Raw genomic sequence first — 21,186 nt, 5'->3', positions numbered from 1 at the left:
CAGGCTGCTTTTTTTCTAGTTCATCCTTTCATCAAGGGGTAGCACATTGAGCAGTGCCGTGTTAAGGGAGGAGTCTTCATTCTACCTGCTTTTCTTGCATTCCTTGACCTCAGCTGGGCTTTAAACCACGAATTCTGGATGGCGAGGTTGGCACTGCCCTGTGTGAGCTCCTGCCTGCCCCTGGTGCCGTTTCTGTCCCTAGAGTTCTTCTCCTTTCCATGGAGTTCTGGTGTGCATTTCAAGTGAATGTTTGTATTATGTTGTCCAACATACTTATGTCCTTTATAGCCAGAGAGTGCTTAAAATTTTCTAATGCTCCATATTGCCAGAAATAAAAAGGCTAAGGGAATAAATATTATAGTCTTCTGTGGTTCTTAAAAATATGAAATATAGCTCATCAGATGACTGTAAGTCTATCCTCAAAAATCCAAGGCACACCAAGCATGTGGAATGTTACAAAAGTTTTTAAAAATGATCTTTTCTGCCAAGGGCAATGGCTCATACCTGTAATCTCAGCACTTTGGGAGGCTGAGGTGGGAGGATCCCTTGATCCTAGGAGTTTGAGACCAGCCTGGGCAACATAGTGAGACCACTCTGCCTCCCCTCCAACTCTGTACAAATAATTTAAAAATCAGCCGGGCATGGTGGGGTGCACCTGTGGCCCCAGCTACTCAAGGAGGCTGAGGGAGGAGGATTGCCTGAGCCCAGGAGGTCGAGGCTCCAGTGAGCTGTGATTGTGCCACTGCACTCCAGCCTGAGTGACAAAGTGAGACCCTGTCTCCAAAGGAGAAAATAATAATAATAATAATTATATATATATTCTTGTTGCCCTAAGGTGTTGTCTCTGTTTTCTTTACAGGGTACAGCTCTGACAGGGGGAGAAAAGTGGCACCATTTTGGGTATTCTTGAGCTTCAGAATGCAACCAGACATGTCCTTGAATGTCATGAAGATGAAATCCAGTGACTTCCTGGAGAGGGCAGAACTGGACAGCGGAGGCTTCGGGAAGGTGTCTCTGTGTTTCCACAGAACCCAGGGACTCGTGATCATGAAAACAGTGTACAAGGGGCCCAGCTGCATTGAGTGAGTGGGGAGCAGAGGTGGGTGGGCAAGCTCTGAGCGGGACGGGGACGTTGGCTGCTGCAGAGCCGCTGGTGGGTAGAGTGAGAGAGAGCCTGCCAAGATGTCAGGGTGACGACGGCTCTTATGTTATTGTCACTGACGCGGACTCCGAGGCTGGGTAGTGAAGGGCTCACACCTCGTAAGTAAGAGAAGGGACATGAACAAGAAGGAAATAGAGAAAGATAAAGACGTAAGTGTGGTGAGGGGGACGATGAAAAGGGAACAGGAGGATGGGTGAAGACAGACCTATTCACTTTCTTCACATTTTCAGTGAGGACCAGCCCTAAGTATGAAAATAAAAAGGCAGTTCATTCCTGAGAGGTTCTGAGAACCTTCCCTTGAAAGCAACCAGTAGAGTGGTGTTACCTCTGTCCCTCCTTTGTCAGAGTGGTTTTGAGAGAGGCTGTTTTTTTGGTTTGTTTGTTTTTTGTTTTTTCAATCACACTGTCCAGCACGGTCTTTTTTCAGGTTACCTTGCTGCTGTTCATGTGCTTTTCATTCATTGATTCATTCATTCATTCATTCATGGATTTCCATTTTTTGAGCATGCACTGCCAGTTACTGGGCAGGAGAACTGTGAAGAAGTGAGAAACTGCTCTGCCTTCTAATGCTTCTGGCCTGTGCCTGGAAGAGAGGTACAGACTCAAGCATGACCCCAGCACGTGGGAGTGATGTGTTGGAGGTGTACACCAGGCTCTTGAGGTGCTGGCTCTGCCAGCCTCAGCATAGCACCTTTCCTGCCCACAGGCACAACGAGGCCCTCCTGGAGGAGGCGAAGATGATGAACAGACTGAGACACAGCCGGGTAGTAAAGCTCCTGGGCGTCATCATAGAGGAAGGGAACTACTCCCTGGTGATGGAGTACATGGAGAAGGGCAACCTGATGCACGTGCTAAAAGCCGAGGTAGAGAATGCCCCTCTGCATGGGGATCCCCAGCGCTTGGGCCCTGGCTGTCTGTTATGGCTGCCCTTGGGGTGTTTGTTTGCAGCTCATTAGTATAAAATTTGCAAACTGCTTGGTAGTTTGAATTTTCTTTTCCTTTTCTTATAGAGACAAGGTCTTGCTATGTTGCCCAGGCTGAACTCAAACACCTGGTCTCAAGCGATCCTCCCACCTCAGCCTCTCAAGTAGCTGGGATTACAGGCTCAATTTCCTGAAGTCAGTTTCTCCTTAAAACATCTCTGCCTTGATCCGGCTCAGTGGGTCACTCCTGTAATCTCAGCACTTTTGGCAGGAGGATCACTTGCACCTTGGTGTTTAAGACCAGCCTGGATAACACAGTGAAATCCCATCTCTACAAAAAATAAAAGGTGCATGTGAACAGAGCAAGACCCTGTCTCTGAAAAAAGAGAAAATCTTCCTTGCCTTTTGCTGCCCTGTGAGTGGTCTTTTCATCCTCTCGATCCTGCGGACAGTCCTCCGTAGTCGGTGTCTTAGGAATGTGATTGGCTGTTTACCATACCTGTCTGCTGTTCTGCAATCTACAGTTCAGAGACAGGCCCTGTCTTCATGATGCAGACATCATCTGATGTGGAGTATATGCATGATGGGATGACAATTAAATATGGATTGATTAATGAAAGGATGTACATTATAAATGACCGTAATAGCAGACAGAATATTAGTGGTTACACTTTGATACCATTCAACAAAGTTTTATTTTAAAATAAATATAGAACATTAGCGGCAACAACATTGGATAGGATTTAAAACAAAAATAAAAATTGTTTACCAAAATCAAATTATTTGACAACATTTTTAAAAGCTAATGTGCCTGTTAAGATGAAGGCCTTGCGCTAGTAGCTTATAAATCAATAGCTAATATGACGCAGGCAGTAAAAGGAGGCAGGTAACTAAATGAGTGGTATGGTGTGATGGTGGTTTTTTTTTTTCTTTTTTAAGAGAACGAGATCTCACTGTGTTGCTCAGGCTGGAGTGCAGTGGCACAGTCACAGTGCACTGCAGGCTTGAACTCCTGGCCTTCAATGATCCTCTCACCTCAGCCTCCTGAGTAGCTGGGACTATGGGCATGAGCCACTGCACCCAGCTATGTGGTGGTTTTTTTTTTTTTTTTTTTTGAGAGGAGTCTCGCTCTGTCACCCAGGCTGGAGTGCAACGGTGCAATCTTGGCTGACTGCAACCTCCATCTCCCTGGTTCAAGCAATCTTCCTGCCTCAGCCTCTTGAGTAGCTGGGATTACAGGCGCCTACCACCATGCCTGGCTAATTTTTTTATTTTTAGTAGAGACAAGGTTTCACCACATTGGTCAGGCTAGTCTTGAACTCCTGACCTCGTGATCCAACCGCCTTGGCCTCCCAAAGTGCTGGGATTACAGGCATGAGCCACTCCCAGCTGATGGTGTTTTGATAGACATACTCATCGTCTGCTGTGGGAGTACAGGCGAGAGAATACTCAGCTTGGGACAGACAGGAAGGGCTTCTAATGTGAATGACAAGTGGATGTTTTGAAGCAGAGAATTAGGGAACAAGTGTTCTAGGCAGACAGAATACCATGTAGAGACTGCCAAATTTGGGGAACTGTAAATTCCTGGGTTTGGCTAGAGCATAGATTGCACAAGGTATGGGGAGAGGTGGCGGGATATGGCTGCCTTTATGGCAAATACTCACACTTTTCCACTTTCTTCTCCCACCCCACAATTGCCAAGCCAACAGGCATCTCACAGAAATACCTTTGGGAAGGAGAAGAGGTGATCACTCACACTCATGGTATTATAGTTGGATCAGATTGCTCTCCACCCCAGAACGAGAGAAAATCAGCTGTTTGAAGTAAACATTTTGATTGGGAAATAAGTCTTTGGTCTTCCATCCAAGTACTAACCAGGCCCAACCCTGCTTAGCTTCTGAGATGAGAGAGAAATCATTTGGGACATGAGGCATTCTGCAGGATCAGGGAAAGTTCAGGTGTGCCTGTTTGGACTCAGTCAGGACATCAGGAGGACCTAAGAGAGAAACAGAAAGAGAAGAGAGACGGGGAACAACTTACTTTGCTTGCTCAGAAGTTTTCCCTAAGTCCAAAGGTATACCAGAGAAGAAGGGAAACCATCTCTTCTGCTACTTTCTGCATGGTGGCGATCAAGCTATTAGCAGTGTAGTTCAGCTACGTTATGTCCTAAATATGGTTTGAGGGACAGACTTGGAATCTCACTTTTGTCATTAAAATTTTTTTCCTGTTAACCAACAACCAAAGTACATACAAATTTTTAGGAAACATCTTGTTTGTATACTGATTTTTGTTGTTGTTAAGCAAAACTGTAGTTTAACCACTGTAATAGAAACTGGAATTGTTTCTGTTAATATTGATGTTCACATAACAAGAATACCATTATAGGAACCAGTGACCTGAGACTCGACAAAAGCCTGAAGTATCTGCTACCAGGTCATCAAATAGATATTAATTCACTTAAGCTTTGTCGTTTTAACATCCTGTTTAGCTCAGATTTTTCCATGATTGTAATCAGTGTGAACATGTTCCCTTGTATTCTTTTTCCTCTTAATGTTATTTTACATGTGACACTTCCATGCCATTGTTCATGTCCTTAATGTGAACTTAGTATGACATCATGTGAGTATCCCATAAAAAATGCTTGCTTGTATATTTATTCATCCATTCATTCAGCAAGCATTCCAGGTACAATCCTAGGTTCCAAAGATACAGTCCTAAATAATATATATTTTTGTTCTCAAGGAGCTTAATTTTATAGTATTTTATGCATTACCAAATTATCGTGGGATTTTTGTTTTTACACTAACAAAATACAACATGAATACCTTTTGCCCCCCAAGAATGAAATCTTTCTTGTTTCCCAGTGACAGCAGTGCTGTAGTGCATCTGCTGGAAGGAAACCTGGTAACCCTCTCCTCAGGCTCAGATCCCACCACCCTTTCATGAAACAGTTTCTTTGGCCTATTTGATTACCTTTCCATTTCATAGACTTAATATCACTTGTTTTAGATGAGTATCCCGCTTTCTGTAAAAGGAAGGATAATTGTGGAAATCATTGAAGGGATGTGCTACTTACATGGAAAAGGCGTGATACACAAGGACCTGAAGCCTGAAAATATCCTTGTTGATGATGACTTCCACATTAAGGTAAACCATCATCTGTAGGCTTCCAGAAACCTGGGTGATTTTAGTTTTAATTCTCCAATGTAAATCCATTCTTGTAAACTGGAGGAGCTAAAGGAAGACCTAGCTCAGCTTATAACTGGTGATGATGGTGCTGAAAGGCTCTACCAGCGATTGAAAGACGCAGGCTTGATGGGATCAGGAGATAACTGTCAGGATAACTCATATCTTTTGGGGAGGAATGGAATTGAGTGGGGGAGATGAGAAGTCCTCTTTCCTAGATTGTGTTTTTCTCCTCTGTTAGAAACATTCAAAAATTGCCCTTTTCATCCTGGAATGGGCCATTGGTGCCATAATGTTCTCCAGGAAATCTGTGTCACCAAGACTCCCTTCCTCTGGAAATGCAGGGGAATGTGAGGGTGTGTGCAGAAAATCCTTAGAGTTCAGATATGGCCTAAGAGTAAGATCAGCAGCCAGGTGTGGTGGCTCACACCTGTAATCCCAGAGCTTTGGGAGGCTGAGGTGAGCAGATCACCTGAGGTTGGGAGTTCAAGACCAGCCTGACCAATATGGAGAAACCCCATCTCTACTAAAAATACAAAATCAGCCAGGCGTGGTGGCGCATGCCTGTAATTCCAGCTCCTCAGGAGGCTGAGGCAGGAGAATCGCCTGAACCTGGGAGGTGGAGGTTATGGTGAGCCGAGATTGTGCCATTGCACTCTAGCCTGGGCCACAAGAGCAAAACTCTGCCTCTAAGAAAAAAAAAAAAAAAAGAGAGATCAGGAGTGCATCAAAAACCTCTACTTTGAAATTTTGTTTTATATTTTTATTTGATTATTTACTTCTGTCTGTATTTAAAAAAATCAGTTTCCTTTGAACACGTTCTTACCATTGTCGTAAAGGGAACAAGGGAAAGGGATTTTTCTTTTGTTCATTCAAGGGCAGGATTTAGCTAGCGGGGAGTGTCATATCTAATTGGCTTTCGCAGCAGGAATGCAAGCACAAGTATCCAAAAGAGGAAGCAGCCCTGGGGGAGGCACTCAGGAGCTGCTGACACAGGGGCCTCTCTCCACCAGCAGGTTCTACATCTAGTGCTTTGTCCTAGTCTTGGACAGGCCTTTAAAAAAAGGCCTGGGAATAAAAATTCCTCATTCATAACCTATCTTCAAATTCATGACTTCCCTCTTATGTCGTGGGTTAGAATCTGTGGATTTTAGGTAATCATGTGCCACAGTTCATCCCCACATGCTTGCTTGGATTCCTGCAGGCAGAAGTGGAACTGGCACCTGTGTTCTCTTCTTAACTGCACTGCTCTGTCATTCTGCCCTGCCAGCTCTGTTCTTGTTCTGTGTCTGACCTTGGTATTTTTCTCTCTGCCTTTTTGTCTCTTTTTCTCCTCCTTCCCACCCCTTCTTCTCTTAGGTTCAGGCTACAGCTCAAAACAAGCAACACTGCAGTCCTTATCCTCAGTGTGTCTTTGGGATCCTTGGGCACTCGCATCCATGGGCCTCTGGACGCCATTTGGGGAAATAGAAGGTGTAGTACTTAGCCACTGTCTGCTACATAAATGTGCAGAGAAGAAAATAACCATTTTCCCCCAAGGCCCAGAAATGGTTGAAAAACATGCAGAGTCAATGGGGAATTAGAACAAATATGTTTGGTTGTTACTGTTCTTGTCAGAAACATCTTCTGCTTTTCCCCTTCCCCTTTATTGCATAAGGAATGCAATACCAGAATTTCATGCGAACGTTTCCTGGGGGGAGATTTTACAAATGGCTGAGGAGACACACAGTTTCCATGAGTCTGTTGAGAGGTCGCCGTTGTGAACCTGCCCAGTGAAACCATTTCAGGAAAATTTACCATACTTTATGTATACTGGACAAGCCCTAGATTTAAAGTCAGATCCGATTTGTTTATGGCCTTCACCAAATAATCCCAGTGGCTCGATGTCTTTCGCAGATCGCAGACCTCGGCCTTGCTTCCTTTAAGATGTGGAGCAAACTGAGTAAAGAAGAGCACAATGAGCTGAAGGAAGTGGACGGCGCCTCTAAGAAGAACGGCGGCACCCTCTACTACATGGCGCCCGAGCACCTGAACGACGTCAACGCAAAGCCCACGGAGAAGTCAGATGTGTACAGCTTTGCCGTCGTACTTTGGGCGATATTTGCAAATAAGGAGCCGTATGAAAGTAAGGCATTAGAGGAGTGGGGTTTGATATGAACCAACACTGTTATATGAAATAATGGGCTTCAGCGAAATCAGTTAAGGTTTATAATTGTTTATTCTCTTAATGTCAGTCTTACCTGCTCAACTGTGAGTTCCGTGAGGGCAAGGACCATATCTGATTTATCCACTGCTGTCTCCTCAGCATCTATACTCACTATGCCTGGAACTAATAGGTGCCCAGTAAATTTTTGTTGAATGAATGAGTAATTCCAGTTAGGAGTCAGTGATCATAGGATGAATAGGAATCTTGATAGCGTGTCATTAGCTTGAGAGGTGCTGTGAAATTCCAGGGTTTTTCCTAGACAGGAAAGTTGATGGTTTCTGCTTGTGAGGATTTAGCCTTTCACACTACAAGGCATACTCTTCACACTTTCACTCATTCACTTACTTCCTCATTCAAGAATTCTTTCTTTTCAGTCCCTACTGTGGGCACTTTAGTCAGCATTGGGAATATAAAGATGAGTAAGTCATGGCTTGTGTAGGAGAACAGAGACACTCTTCAGTTTGTTAAGTGCATAAACTAATGGATGTTTTCCTGCATACTCGTCTTGGGTGATCATCAGCTTCCGTGGTTTGATGATCATCTCTTTGCAAATGCTTAAATCTGTGTCTCTGGCTCTGGCCTGGATATCCACTTGTCTTACGGTCAGATCCATTGCAGGCACCAAAGGAACCTCCAAAGCAGCATCCCCCAAACACTGCCATCTTGTCGACACTGTCCTACAGCTCGCCCTGCTTCACTCCTCTTCATATGCTCAGGAAGTGGCATGGCCATCCTTTTACCAAGTTGCCCAGTAAGAAACCTTAGAGTCATCCCAGACTTGCCCTTGCCCCTCTCTCCCACATTCTATCAGATCTCAAAACCTATGAATTCAAGATATATATGTGACTCAAGATATATCTGCAACCTGTGTGCCTCTCTCTGTCCCCACTGGCCTCTGCTTAGTTCAAACCCTCATTGTTTCTGCAGCAGGCTCCTTCCACCGTCCACCATTCATGTGGCAGCCAAAATGGTCGTCCTAAAAGGCACATGTGACCCTTTCCCTCACATATTGGAAATCCTTCCCAGATGCTCCATGGTCTTCAGGATGAAGTTCGAATTCCTCAGTGTGGAATAAAAGGCCTTCATATTCTGGCCTTTGCTTCTCTACTGGCCTCATCCCTAACCCTCCCTTCTTTGTCAGTGCACAGTTAGACTGAGTGAGGAATTTCTAGGATGTGTCATGATCTCTGTAACTTCTAGTCTGTTGATATCCTGCTTCTCTTGCCTGGAGTCGTCCTCCTTAAGTCCCCCTTTCCCATTCTTTACCTGCTAATTTTTCGGGACTCAACAAAGCCTTCCTGGACCTTTTTAGTCAGGGTTGTGCTACTGGAACCCCTTGTACATCCTTCTTCTTCTTTTTTTTTTTTTTCCTAAGATGGAGTCTCACTCTGTCACCAACCTGGAGTGCAGTGGCGCAGTCTCGGCTCGCTGCAACCTCCACCTCCCAGGTTCAAGCAATTCTCCTGCCTCAGCCTCCCGAGTAGCTGGGACCACAGGTGTGTACCACCATGCCCAGCTAATTTTTGTATTTTTAGTAAAGACAGGGTTTCACCATGTTGGCCAGGATGGTCTTGATCTCTTGACCTCGTGATCCGCCTGTCTCAACCTCCCAAAGTGCTGGGATTACAGGCGTGAGCCACCGTGCCCAGCCCCATCCTTTTTGAATAGCAATGATCACGCTTGTGTTTTAAGTCACTCTCATTAACCTGAGCTCCTAAAGGCAAGGACTGTCCCGTATTTGCCTTTGCATACGGAGCATGCCGTTGGCCTTGCCCACATAATCTCTGTTCCATCAGCAGGTAGCTTTGTTGAGAATTTTGTTTTATCTGCAGACATTAAGATATTGTGTGGTCATGTCAGCTCTTTGTCATAAGGCCATTCCACTCTATGGAATGAGGCAGCTATACCAGAGGCTGAAAAAAATGAGCAGTATTGTTCAAGTTCTGTCACCTTCCTGCCTGAGAGAGGAGCAAGACCTGAAAGACAGTCTCAACCTCAGCTCCTCTTTGCTTTACAGATGCTATCTGTGAGCAGCAGTTGATAGTGTGCATAAAATCTGGAAACAGGCCAGATGTGGATGAAATCATTGAGTACTGCCCAAGAGAAATTATCAGCCTCATGAAGCTCTGCTGGGAAGCGGATCCAGAAGCTCGGCCGACATTTCCTGGTAAGAGCATCTTTTCTGACTGTGTAGGATGCATCCTGTGTGGTGATTTTCCTAGTAAGATGTTGTTAGGAACTTGGTTTGAATCCTCAGAAAACTGAGTTCAACTTTACTTGTGGTTTTAACCTGATGTTCTAGATTTCAAACATGTTGTTCAATGCAAGGAAGCCATCTCTCTCAAAAGCACGAAGGCACTTAGGTCTTCTTGTTTCCTTTTTTTGTAACTAACTTTTTAACTTGGGTTTAAATATAACAGTAAATTTAACATTGTAACTGTTTTCAAGTGCACTGTTCAGGGGCAGTAAGTATAGTCCCATAGTACATTCACTCTCCATCATCTCTCTCCCTGCCCCCTGGCAACCACCATCATACTTTCTGTCTCTATGAATTTAACTGCACTGAGTACCGTATATAAGTGGAACCATACAATATTTGTCCTTTTGTGTCTGGCTTATTCCACTTGGCATGATGTCCTCGAGGTTCATCTGTGTTGTAGCAGATGTCAGAATTTCTTTCCTTTTCAAGGCTGAATAATATTCCATTGTATGAATAGACTGCATTTTGTTTCTCCATTCATCCGTGTATGGGCACTTAGGTGGCTTTCACCAGCCTTCTTTGCTTCTTCACTTCTTTTATTTCCATCCCCTCCCTTGTTTAGCTGGCATCTTTAGAAAGTATTTTGCCATTTAGATTGGCCCTGTCATACAGGGATGGGGAAAGGTGCCTGGATGTTTGCTGAGCAGTATTCTATGGTGTGGATGTACCACAGTTTAACTATTCACTCCTTGAAAGACTTGTTTCCAGTTCTTAACTGTTGGGACTAAAGCAGTTGTAAATATTCATGTACATGTTTTTGTGTGAACATAAATCTTAGTTTCTCTGGAATACCAAGGAGTGCAATAGCTAGGTTGTATGGTAGTTTCATGTTCAGTTTATTTTAAAAATTCCCAAACATTTTCCCAGAGGGGCTGTGCCATTTTATATTCGGTGTCCGAGTGATGCAGGTTCTTGCATCCTCACCAGTATTGGGGACCCAGGCCACTCACACTTCTGCTCAGCCAACTACAAATTTATTTGAGTATTCCCACAAGCCCCACTTCAGGTCTGGGAATTCATTAGAAAGACTCACAGAACTCAAGAAAACATTTTACTTATGTCTCCCCTTTTACTGTACTGGGTACAATTCAGAAACAGCCAAATGGAAGAGATGTACAAGGTGAGGTATGGGAGGAGGGTGTACAGAGCTTCTGTAGCCTTTCAGGACACACCACATTCTGGTGCCTCTGTGTGTTCAGCAACCTGAAGCTCTCCAAAGCTTCCCATTTAAGGTGATTTATGGGAGTTCCATTACATGTGCATGATTGATTAAATCATGGTCATTGGTGCTTGAGCTTAATCTCCAGTCCCTCTCTCCTCACTGGAAGTCAAAGGTGGAGCTCCAAGTCCCAGCCTTCTACTTATAGCTTGGTCTTTCTGGTTGCTAGCCCCCATTCTGAAGCTGCTTAGTTTTCTGACCCCACCCAAAAGACACTCTTAGAAGACTCCAAGGATTTTAGGTGCTACCTGCCATGAACAAAACCAAACCTTTCTGATTCTCCAAGGTGTCTTATTTTATTGTTTCCTTTCTGTTTAGATACCTTTCCTTAATCATTCTTTTAGGATATGTCTGAACTCTGTCATTCTAAAATTTTTTTCCTTATAGGTAAGGTGTTATTTTTCTCTTGCTGCTTTCAAGACTTTGTCTTTATTTTTCAGAGATTTAGTTGTTTTTGTCTTGGTGTGGATTCCTTTGGGTTTATTCTGTTTAGGTTTTGCTCAGCTTCCTGAATCTGTTGGTTTATGCCTCTTACCATATTTAGGAAGCTTTCGGCCATTATTTCTGTAAGTACTTTTTAACCCACACTCTCTTTCTCTTTTCCTTCTGGAACTGTGACAACATAAAAACTGTATCTTTGGTTATAGTTCCACAGGTCCTTGAGGCTTTCTATTTTTTTTTTTTTTCAGTCGGTTAATTTCCTCTCTCTTGTTCAGACTGGATAATTTCTATCATTCTGTCTTCCAGTTCACTGATTTTTCTGTTTCTCCTCGATTCCACAGTTGAACCATCTACCGAGCGTTTTTTTTTTTTTTTTTTTTTTTTTGAGATGGAGTCTCCCTCTGTCGTCCAGGTTGGAGAGTGCAGTGGCACAAGCTCTGCCTCCCGGGTTCACTCCATTCTCCTGCCTCAGCCTCCCGAGTAGCTGGGACTACAGGCGCCCGCCACCACACCCAGTAATTGTTTGTATTTTTAGTAGAGACGGGTTTCACCATGTTAGCCAGGATGGTCTCGATCTCCTGACCTCATGATCCGCCCGCCTCGGCCTCCCAAAGTGCTGGGATTACAGGCGTGAACCACTGCGCCCGGCCTACTGAGCTTTTTATTATATTTTGGTCGTTGAAGTTTTCAGCTCTAAGATTTATATTCTCCCCTTTTTTGCTGAGACTTTCTATTTTTCATTTGTTTCAAGCAGGTTCATAACTATTAATTGAATTGTTTTTATCATGGCTGTTTTAAAATCCTTGACAGGTAATTCTAACATTGCTGTCATCTCAGTATTGGCATCTGTTGATTATCTTATTTCATTCAGTTTGGGACCTTTCTGGTTCTTCATATAAGGAGTAATTTTTCTGTTGAAACTTGTACATTTTCTTACTGTGTTGTGAGATTCTGTATCCTCTTTAAGCCTTCTGTTTTGGCTGAGCTTTTCTGACACTGCTCTGACAAGGGAAGAGTGGTGGCCACCTTACTAGTGCTGGGTGGAGGTAGAAGTTCAGCCTCTCCACTCAGCCCTTATTGACGCCCAAAGTCAGAGGCTCCTCTTGCCTGCTGGTCAGGGGTGGGAATTCTGGCAGAGTCCACATAGTCCCCACTGACACAGAGGTGAAGGCACCTCATTACGACTGGACAATGTTAAAAGTCCTGATTCTCCACTAGACCTCCTCTGACACTTCCCCAGTGGGGAAGTGAAGGGGGGTCTTGTTACTGCCATGTGGGGCAAATCCAGGCTATTCTTGTGTTCTTCTGACACCATAGGAGTGGAGGGGCTCATTATCAGCTGGCAGGTAGGACAGCCCTGGCTTCCTGTTGGGCCTTCTCTGACATTACCCCGGTGGGGATGTTAGGTTACGTTGTTACTGTCTCACATGGTTGGATGTGGAGGCTCTCTACTTGGCCTTAGCTGCTGTGGGTCAGGGTGGAGCCACAGGGTTTTTCTGTGGGGGTTGGCTGGAATAGAGTGGTTGTTGACTAAGTTTTCTCCTATCCAAGTACCATCCAGACCTGACCCTGCCTAACTTCCAAGAGCAGACAAGCTTGGGCACATTCAGGATGGCATGGCTGTAGACTGGCTAAAGGTTTTCTGTCTGCCCCTTGCTTAGTTCTTTGGCTAGAAAGAGCAGGCTTTGGTTGGAGATTTTTTTATCTGTGGCCGTTGATGGTTTGAGGTTGCCACCTTTTCAGCCAAGTCTGAGATATGAGGAAAAGAGAAAATCCAGTGAACTCACTATCGTGTGTTTCATCTGATCCCGAGGTTTCCTGCTGGTCTGCCTTCTCTTCTCCTTTCAGAGACTCTGTACGTTTGTTTTATAAATAATACATAGGATGTTTTTGTTGTGCTTAGAAGGAAGAATAAGAAAAATGTATGTCCACTCCATCTTCCTGGAACTGGAAGTTTCTTTTTTCTTTGAAGGCTAACAGCTGTAACCCATTACACTAAATCCTTGCTCTGAGTATCCTGACCTCTCATAAATTTGATGCCAGAGGGACAGAAACATGGAGTTCGCCCATCCCTGTTCAGCTGGAGATGAACTCACATCAGGGAATGGTTTGTGTTGCAGCCGGAGAAACTGCAGCATGAATAAAAAGCGCAAAGAGCACAGGCTATTTCGGCAGAAACCCCTGGTTTTCTGTGTTAGCCCATCCCTTGTTCTATTAATCTTATTAGTCTCTATCAGAGTCAGTGATTTGGAGCTTAAATTGTTATTTTACTGCTTTGCCCACAGACTGAGGTAAGTAATTCAAAGATAGTAGATGGCTAATATTTTTTATTTTATGTTAGAAAATAATTAAGAAATTTAAAGTACATTTTATTCTTACAGGCATTGAAGAAAAATTTAGGCCTTTTTATTTAAGTCAATTAGAAGAAAGCGTAGAAGAGGATGTGAAGAGTTTAAAGGTAGGCAATATAGCAGATGCTTGAAATATTAACATATCAAAATATATACTGTCAATCATGAAAACCAAAACAATGTAATTTGTTTTTGAGATTTGAGGTAAACTAGCTTGGTAAACATATAAAACAAAATGAGCAATTGTCTGCAAATATCATCCTGTTGGCATACTGGACCCATTTCTCCTTCAAAACTCATGAAATGAGAGGACACATATATAGCAGTATGAAAACAAAAGCACAGTGTCACTGGCAAAGAATGGAAAGTACCATAAGTGGATCAGTCATTTTGAGGAATTCTTGAAAGATAGAAAGACCACAGATTTATTCTGCTGAGACATATAACAGAAAAGGAATACTAACCCAAGACATAATGCTGAGGAAGAAGTACCGGAGGGGCAGTCTTGGGTCAGTGTACAGAAGTAACAGCACAGTCACCTGGGACACTGACAGGGGAGTCACTTGAGAACCTCATTTATGCTATTTAGGAAAGTTGGCTTCTCTCCCTACTTCCCCTGTACTTAGCAACAGATGGCAGTAGCATCTGCCCAAGACTGAAGCAAGGAGGTGGTGTCTGGGGTGAGAAGGGCATGACAAGGCCCCGTTAGGAACCAATCAACCAAGAGGAATGGAGACCACCCTGCCCCGCCGCCGCCGACTCTGGAATCAAGCTACTGCCATACATCTTCCAGCAACTTACCCCCATAATCATGAACAGGAGGCTAATGCAAATGAAACAGGCAAACAGATTTTAAAATATAATTTAGAAAAAAGATTGGAGTCAGCTAAGATAAACTCTAAGGCAAAAAACCATTCCCTCAAACAATCAGGAATATTTCATAATGATAAAAGGCCCAATGCATCTGGAAAGTATAACCACTTTAAATGTGAATCTACAGTCAATAACATGACCTCAAAGTCAACACAGCAAAAAGTGACAGAACTCAAAGAAAAACAGACAGATCCACAATTACAACTGAAGATTTTTTTTTTTTTTGAGACGGAGTCTCGCTCTGTCCCCGAGGCTGGAGTGCAGTGGCGCGATCTCGGCTCACTGCAAGCTCCGCCTCCCAGCTTCACGCCATTCTCCTGCCTCAGCCTCCCGAGTAGCTGGGACTACAGGCGCCCGTCACCACGCCCGGCTAATTTTTTGTATTTTCAGGGTTTCACCATGTTAGCCAGGATGGTCTCCATCTCCTGACCTCGTGATCTGCCCGCCTCGGCCTCCCAAAGTGCTGGGATTACAGGCGTGAGCCACTGCGCCCGGCCTACAACTGAAGATTTTAATATACATCTCTCTTCAGTTGATAGAACAAGCAAACAAAAATCAGCAAGGCTATAGAAGATGTGAAGAACGTGACTAACACACTTGACCTAATGGAAACATACGATACGCTGTACGTAATAACTGCAGAGTAGCTACTGTAAAGGCTTTTCAAGAACATACAGAGCATGTTCAAAACCTGACCATGTGTCTCAATTTAAAAGGACTGTAATCATAAAAATGTCCTCTGACTATATTTCAGTTATGCCCAAAATTAATTTTGAAAAGGTAACTGGAAAATCTTATGTGGTTAGAAGTAAAGAAATATACTTTTAAATATCCCTTGGGTCAAAAAAAATAAATCACAATGGTATTTAGAAAATATTTTTCACTGAAGGCTAACAAAACACTACATATTAAAATTATAAAATGCACTTTGCAAAGGAGTACTTAATATAACCTTAAATAAATAAATATTATATATATTATATGAAGAAAGGCTGAAAATTAATTAGCCAAACATCTGAAGAAGATAGTAAAATAAACCTAGAGAAAAAAGAAGTAAATAATAAGGAAAAGAGCATAAATTAATGATGCAGAAAGTAACTAATAGAGGATCAAAAATCCAAATATTGGTTATTTGAAAGGCTAATAAAATAGACTAATTAAGACTGATAGATCCAGGTGTGAGGTAATCCCAGTTACTCGGGAGGCTAGGGTGAGAGGATCTTGTTTGAGGCCAGGAGTTTGAGACCAGCCTAGGCCACACAGTGAGACCCCATCTCTAAGAAAATAAAATAAAAAATTAATGAGACATGGCGGCATGTGCCAGTTGTCCCAGGATAGCTGAGATGGGAGGACTGCTTGAGCCCAAGAGTTTGAGGCTGGAGTAAGCTATGATCATGCCACTGCCCTCCAACCTGGGTGACAGAGTGAGACCCTACTTCTTTTTTTTTTTTTTTTTTTTTTTTGAGACGGAGTCTGGCTCTGTCTCCCAGTCTGGAGTGCAGTGGCCGGATCTCAGCTCACTGCAAGCTCCACCTCCCGGGTTTACGCCATTCTCCTGCCTCAGCCTCCCGAGTAGCTGGGACTACAGGCGCCCGCCACCTCGCCCGGCTAGTTTTTTGTATCTTTTAGTAGAGACGGGGTTTCACCGTGTTAGCCAGGATGGTCTCGATCTCCTGACCTTGTGATCCGCCCGTCTCGGCCTCCCAAAGTGCTGGGATTACAGGCTTGAGCCACCGCGCCCGGCCATGAGACCCTACTTCTAAGAAAAAAAAAAAAGAAAGACTTATAAAAAAGGAGACAAGATAGAAATCCATGAATAAGGAGGAATCAAAATAGGTCCTGCAGACATCAAATGGTATTAAGAGAATATTATGAACAACTTTTTGTTAATTATTTTAAAATTTAGATAAAATAGACCAATCTCTTTAAAAAGTACAATTTAGCAAAGCTAACTCAAATAGAGATAGAAACTTTGAGTATTCCTGTAACTATTAAAAGAAGCAGTGATAAAAAAAAACTTCCTCTAGAGAAAATCCCACAGAGAGCTTCATCAATGACTTCTACCAAATATTCAATGAAGAAATTATGTCAATCTTCTACAGTTTTCTGTAGATAATAGAGAAGAGAGAACTCTTCCAGAGTCATGTTGTGTAAGCATAACCTTGATTCCCAAAACTGGAAAATAAGGTACAAGAAAGGAAAATTAGAGACCAATCTTGTTTAACAGTATAGATGCAAAAGTTCTAAATAAAATACTATAAACAAACTGAATTCATCAAAGAACAAAAGCAAAATTGGGTTTCTTCCCAGAATGCAAAGTTAGTTTAACTTTATGAAAATCTGTCATGATAATTATTACATTGTCTTATTAAAGGAGGAAAAGATGTGTCTTTTCAATAGATGCAGAAAAATCTGTTAATAAAACATAATATTTATTTATGATTAAAAATACTAGCAAGTCAGAAAAGAAATTCCTTTTCTGATAATAAGGTATCTTGAAACGACCAGAAGTTTTGTGCTTATTTTAACAAAATGTTAACAGACTTTGTTTTGTTTTGTTTTGGTTTGGTTTTTTTGAGGCAAGGTCTTACTCTGTTGCCCAGGCTGGAGTGCAGTGGTGTGATCACGGCTCACTGCATCCTCGACCTCCCAGGCTGAAGTGATCCTTTCACCTCAGCTCCCTGAGTAGTTGGGACCACAGGCGTGCACCACCATGCCTGGATAACTTTTGTATTTTTTGTGGAGACAGGATTTTGCCATGTTGCCCAGGCTGGTCTCAAACTCATGAGCTCAAGCCATCTGCCCTCTTCAGCTTCCCAAAGTGCTGGAATGACAAGGCGTGAGCCACTGTGCCCAGCCCACCTTTCTTTGAAATAGTATGCAAGACCAAGCTGCTTGCCACCCCTATTTCTGGTCAGCCTGGTACTGGAGGTCTTGGCTATTTCAGTAGAGCAAGAAAAAGAAAGAAGAGATACAGGATGGGAAGAAGAAACAAGACTGTTCATAGGTTACAGGATGTGTACATGGAAAATTCAAAAGTATCTTTTAAATTAATACCTTTATCTAGTTATAAAAATCAATATATAAAAATAGGTCTTACAAAAGGCACGTAGTAACTCTGAAAGTATAACCTTAATTGAGAGACATAAAACAAGACCTAAATAAGTGAAGAAATATACCATTTACTTTGTGATGTGAAAGTCACCATAGTATGAAGATGTCAGCTCTTCCCAAATGGATCTGTGGAATCAATGCCATCCCAACCAATATCTCAAGTTTTTTATTCTTTTATTTTTTATTTTTTTTTTGAGACAGAATTTTGCTATCTCCCAGACTGGAGTGTAGTGGCGCTATCTCGGCTCACTGCAAGCTCCACCTCCTGGGTTCACACCATTCTCCTGCCTCAGCCTCCTGAGTAGCTGCTGGGACTACAGGTGCCTGCCACCACGCCTGGCTAATTTTTTTTTTTTTTTTTTGTATTTTTTAATAGAAACGGGGTTTCACCATGTTAGCCAAGATGGTCTCAATCTCCTGACTTCATGATCTGCCCGCCTTGTCCTCCCGGAGTGTTGGGATTACAGGCGTGAGGTACTGTGCCCAGTCAAGTCTTTTGTTTTTTGTTTTTTGAGACAGAGTCTTGCTTTGTTGCCCAAGCTGGAGTTCAGAGGCGCAATCTCAGCTCACTGCCACCTCTGCTTCCTGCATTCAAGCGATTCTCCTACCTCAGCCTCCCGAGTAGCTGGGATTAAAAGCGTGCGCCACCATACCCGGCTAATTTTTTTATTTTTAGTAGACATGGGGTTTCACCATGTTGGCCAGGCTGGTCTTGAACTCCTGGCCTCAAATGATCCACTTGCCTCGGCCTCCCAAAGGGCTGGGATTACAGGTGTGAGCTACCACACCAGGCCTGTATCTCAACCTTTTAGTTTTGTGTGTGTGGAAAGTGGGTGTGAGGAGTGGAACTTGACAAACCCACTCTGAAATCCATATGAAAAGGTAAAGAAGAGAGTAAGAACAGCCAAAATGCCCTTGAGGAAGGACAAGACTAGTAGTGAAGGGCTTGCCTTATCAGATTCTTGTCAAGAATTATAAAGCTATATTAAAAAGACAGTGGTATTGGTGTGGGGTGGACAGATGCTGTTGGAATGGAGTTGAAAACCCATAGATTTACACATACCTAGAAACTTGATTTTGACAGAGATGGCACTGTAGAGCAGTGGGGAAATGACAGTCTTTTCAATAAATGGTGCTGAGACAACTGGGTATCCGCATGGTACAAAAATGAAATTGGGCTTCTACCTTACACCATACCAAAAAATCAGCTCCAGGTTGATTACTGACAGAAATGTGAAAGATAAAATCATAAAGCTATTGGAAAATATAGGAGAATTTCTTCATATCCTCAGGATGGGGAATCCTCAACAGTACACAAAAGCATTAGCTGTAGTGGTAAGAATTGATAAATTTTAAAATTTATAAAATTTTAAATGAATTTTAAGAATGAATTTGTAAATGAATTCATTGTAAAATTCTATAAATTTAGATACATTTATTTTATACATTTATAAATTTATAAAATGTTTAAATTAATTTATAAATTCATTTAAAAACTTTTATTCATCAAAATGAACTATTAAGAGAATGGAAGCTGGGCATGGTGGCTCATGCCTGTAATCCCAGCACTTTGGGAGGCTGAGGTGGGAGGATCACTTGAGGCCAGGAGTTCGAGACTAGCCTGGGCAACATAGTGAGACCTCCTCTTTACAAATAGTAATTAAGAAATTAGGGCCGGGTACAGTGGCTCACACCTGTAATCCCAGCACTTTGGGAGGCCAAGGCAGGCAGATCACGAGGTCAGGAGATCGAGACCATCCTGGCTAACACGGTGAAACCCCGTCTCTACTAAAAATACAAAACATTAGCCAGGCGTGGTGGTGCGCGCCTGTAGTCCCAGCTACTCGGAGGCTGAGGCAGGAGAATGGGTGAACCCGGGAGGCGGAGCTTGCAGTGAGCCGAGATCGAGTCCCTGCACTCCAGCCTAGGCGACAAAGCGAGACTCCGTCTCAAAAAAAGAAAAAAAAGAAATTAGCTGGGCATGGTGGTGTGCACCTGTGGTCCCAGCTACTCAGGAGGCTGAGATGAGAGGACTGCTTGGGTCCGGGAGGCCGCGCCATTGTGCTCCAGCCTGGGTTATGGAACGAGACCCCATCTCCAATACATAAATAAATAAACAAGCAAACAAGTCACAGAAGGGGAGAAGTGCAACACACACATAACTGACCAAGCACTTGAATACATAAAATCTAGAGAAATTTTATAAATCAGAAAGGAAAAGATACGCAACCCAGTTAAAACAGGGATGAAATAGTTGAATGGGCACTTCACCAAAGAGAATAAATATACCAAAAACACGCACAACTTTACTAGTAATTAGAGAAATGCAAATTAAAACCACAATAAGATAATATTATGTGTCTAAACATTGGCAAACATGGCAAGGCTTTTCTAAATGACATGAAATAAATCCAAATAAACAGTGAAATGTGTTGATGGATGGAAAGACTTGACGTACTAAAGCTGTCTATTCTCCCCAACGTCATTTATAAAAGGAGTGCAATCCTAATTAAAAGCACAACCAAATTCTTTATGGAATTCAACAAGCTGACTCTTAAGTTTGTGTGAAAGAAAAAATGTACAAAGATAGCTAAGAAAATTCTGAAGAAGGAGATCAGAACAGTGTAGACTACAGCAAGGATAATCAAATAGATTAATAGAAAAGGTGAGTCTTTGCAGGTTGGGTTTTCCAGAAGCAGCCACTGAGTTGGAGATTGGGGTGCCAGGAAGGAGTGGGAAGCAGGAATGAACAGAGGAAGAAGTCGAGGGCATCGAAGCCTGACAGAGAGCTCTGGCAGCAGGAGCGCTGGGAAAATGCCCCTCAGGCTTATCCCACGTCAGACTGAAATGGCCAAGGCTTTATCTCCTTGCCTTTCTCAATCACTGGCTCAGAAGGGGAGTACCTGGGGCAAAGAAGTTCACAGCTGCAGGCTGTGTGTTCACTCAGCTCCTTGCAACAGGGCAGCAAATCCCTCCTTGCAGGGGAATCTGACAGGCCCATCACTGTGTCTACCACAAAGTCCAAAATCAATCCATGTATTCTAAGCTACACACAAAATTCGCAAAGTATAAAGAAAAAGATTATTGTATATAACCTCATGAAAATGGAAAGGGAGTTGAAAAGGAGAAATTGTGTTTAGCAAAGGATTAATATCCAGAATATTTAATAGAATGCCTACAAATTAAAAACAAAAATAGGCTGAGCACGGTGGCTCATGCCTGTAATCCCAGCACTTTGGGAGGCCGAGGCGGGCGGATCACAAGGTCAGGAGATCGAGACCATCCTGGCCAACATGGTGAAACCCTGTCTCTACTAAAAATACAAAAATTAGCCAGGCATGGTGGTGGGAGCCTGTAGTCCCAGCTACTTGGGAGGCTGAGGCAGAAGAATAGTGTGAACCCAGGAGGCGGAGCTTGCAGTGAGCCAAGATCGCGCCACTGTACTCCAGCC

The 21,186-nt window shown here is 43.0% G+C and overlaps 1 protein-coding gene across 4 annotated transcripts in view; it reads left to right on the top strand.

The window, feature by feature from the left end:
* The window catches only part of RIPK1 (receptor interacting serine/threonine kinase 1), a 63,020-nt gene that overhangs the window by 11,968 nt on the left and 29,866 nt on the right, over positions 1–21,186 (top strand). For 3 of the 4 annotated variants that reach the window (XM_030929313.1, XM_030929315.1, XM_010361800.2), the window contains exons 2-7: positions 860–1,082; positions 1,869–2,025; positions 5,095–5,232; positions 7,168–7,396; positions 9,495–9,644; positions 13,779–13,855. In XM_030929313.1, coding sequence (XP_030785173.1) covers positions 919–1,082; positions 1,869–2,025; positions 5,095–5,232; positions 7,168–7,396; positions 9,495–9,644; positions 13,779–13,855 — 915 coding nt within the window. In that variant the 5' untranslated portion in view covers positions 860–918. Of the gene's footprint in view, positions 1–859; positions 1,083–1,126; positions 1,757–1,868; positions 2,026–5,094; positions 5,233–7,167; positions 7,397–9,494; positions 9,645–13,778; positions 13,856–21,186 lie in introns of those variants that run through there. The other variant, XM_010361801.2, reaches the window with a different exon arrangement.

The sequence above is a fragment of the Rhinopithecus roxellana genome, chromosome 4, assembly GCF_007565055.1.
Source record: "Rhinopithecus roxellana isolate Shanxi Qingling chromosome 4, ASM756505v1, whole genome shotgun sequence".
In the NCBI taxonomy this organism is placed as follows: Eukaryota; Metazoa; Chordata; class Mammalia; order Primates; family Cercopithecidae; genus Rhinopithecus; species Rhinopithecus roxellana.
Note: the sequence above shows the minus strand (reverse complement) of the source record. Positions and strands in the feature narration are given on the sequence as shown.